At 54.1% G+C, this 1,851-nt stretch overlaps 1 protein-coding gene across 1 annotated transcript in view; it reads right to left on the minus strand.

Annotated features, from left to right (window-relative positions):
• Nucleotides 1-368, minus strand: part of LOC119308086 (proteasome subunit alpha type-5) — a 5,808-nt gene extending 5,440 nt beyond the window's left edge. Inside the window, exons 1-2 of the mRNA XM_037584199.1 lie at nt 221-368; nt 4-83 (exon numbers count right to left, since the gene is read on the minus strand). Of these exons, the coding sequence (XP_037440096.1) occupies nt 4-83; nt 221-234 (94 nt within the window). The 5' untranslated portion in view covers nt 235-368. The remainder of the gene's footprint in view (nt 1-3; nt 84-220) is intronic.
• Nucleotides 369-1,851: the final 1,483 nt, after the last annotated feature.

A 1,851-nucleotide genomic window follows, 5' to 3' on the forward strand; every position in this document is an offset into this window, starting at 1 on the left:
CCTTGATGGCCTCGATGGCGTACTCGACCTGGAATAGCCGTCCCTCCGGCGAGAAGGTGTTCACGCCGCGGTCGTACTCCGTCCTGCGCGAAACAACCCAACAACAAAATTTATCCCGAAATAAGATGAAAAATTCACAGCAGTGACAACACCGCGGGCGCGGAATTTAGCAGCTGGTCGGGGCTGTGAAGATTTTTGACTGAGAAGGGTCGATTCTAACCTCGTGAGGAACATGGTGGTGCGCGGTTTGCTTGGGTTAGGGGAAGATGGGTTTGCGGCTTGGAGGTATGGCTTGTTCGGTTTAGGCAGCGATTGGAGATGCTTGAAGGGGATTAATTGTGGGGGTTACAGCACTGACCCCAAGTGCACCTTCAGTTACAGCACTGAAGCCCGCACAAAAGACGCTGATTAAAAAAAACAACCATTTGATTTAGTTTATTGAACTTCTTAGCAGGCTGGAAAGAAGTCTATCTATTTGTCATATGAGATGATCCATGCATCGGTAATGCGTCTGCAATATTATTACATGTCCGAGACCAATAACCAACGTATTAAAGTGCAAAACAGCCAGGGCATTAATCTTCCTAAACAGAATGCCATTAGGCGCAAGATTGAAACACTTTGGGTTATTGAGAATGATGAGGACATGACTACCTTGGATACGATCAAAAATATTGCATACATATATATTTATGAGGTGATTTCTAATGCAAACTATGCAATAATTTATTTATGTCATTCAGGACAAAAATACTTCACAGACTTTTGTGCCATGTCTAATTGTAGGTGTATGGGACATTTGTTCAATCCACATATCTTTACCTACTAATAAACCAGCGATGGCTTCTGGTCATACGTCGCTGGCCTTTTTGCAAAAAAGTCCTCCCGTTTATGAGAAAATAACCCGCAGTCCTATCTTAAAGGGATAACGTTTCGTTCCTCCACCACTTATCCATTGCTTTTGCCTCCACTTTACCACCGGTCACGCCCCGCCGCTTGCCGCCGGCATTGATGCCGCAGAAACCAAGGCAGGGGGATGCGTTGTGGCGGGCGTCCACGCTGCCCGAGCCCAGGAACGGGGCGAGGCATCGCGGCGGGGTTGTAGAGCGCGGCTGCCGTTGTAGGCGTCGGGCGTGGCGGACCGAGGCGTTGCGGCGGGGCGGCTTCGGCCTGGAGTGCGGGCGCTACCACAACGGTGAACCGGGGGAGAGGCTCCGGCAGTGGAGCCAGGCATGGCTTGGCGTCGCCAAGAGCAACGAGGTCGCCGCCGCCGGCCTCCGCGCCACGAGCCGGTGGGCGAGCCCGGCATGCCGGCGCTGGACGCGTCCGCGCTCTGCGCCAAGCGGCTGGCGCGCGACAGCGACGTCTTCATGTACAGAGGGGACACACCCTTCTGTAGCAAGGAGTGCCGGCACGAGCAGTTGCAGCTCGACGCTGTCTCCGCCAGGCAGGCAGCCCGGAGGCTGCAGAGGTTCTCGGCCGGAGCAGAGTCCGGACGTGCACACCATGGGGTGTCCGTCTCGAGCTAACCGGCGAAAGCGCCATGGTACATACGGTGCCTGACGAAGAAATGTTACTCCGCTTGTGCCAAAGAAATTTGCGTGCACGAAGCCGCTGATGTGCAGTGATAATTGATCGAGCAGAGCCAGAACGAGGAGACTTGCCTTGCTTGAAGAAGGAAGACGTGGCTCACCGGAGCTGCTCACGGCAGGCCGGCGCTGTATGTGTCGCCTGTCAAGTGATTTGGGCATAAACACAGCAGAAAAGGGGCTGGATTGGATTGGATTTGGGCATAGGTGACGTTGCATAGGCACCGCCACATCCACGGCCACCGGCAGACGAGCAGCACCA

This window comes from Triticum dicoccoides, chromosome 5B, assembly GCF_002162155.2.
Source record: "Triticum dicoccoides isolate Atlit2015 ecotype Zavitan chromosome 5B, WEW_v2.0, whole genome shotgun sequence".
Classification (NCBI taxonomy): Eukaryota; Viridiplantae; Streptophyta; class Magnoliopsida; order Poales; family Poaceae; genus Triticum; species Triticum dicoccoides.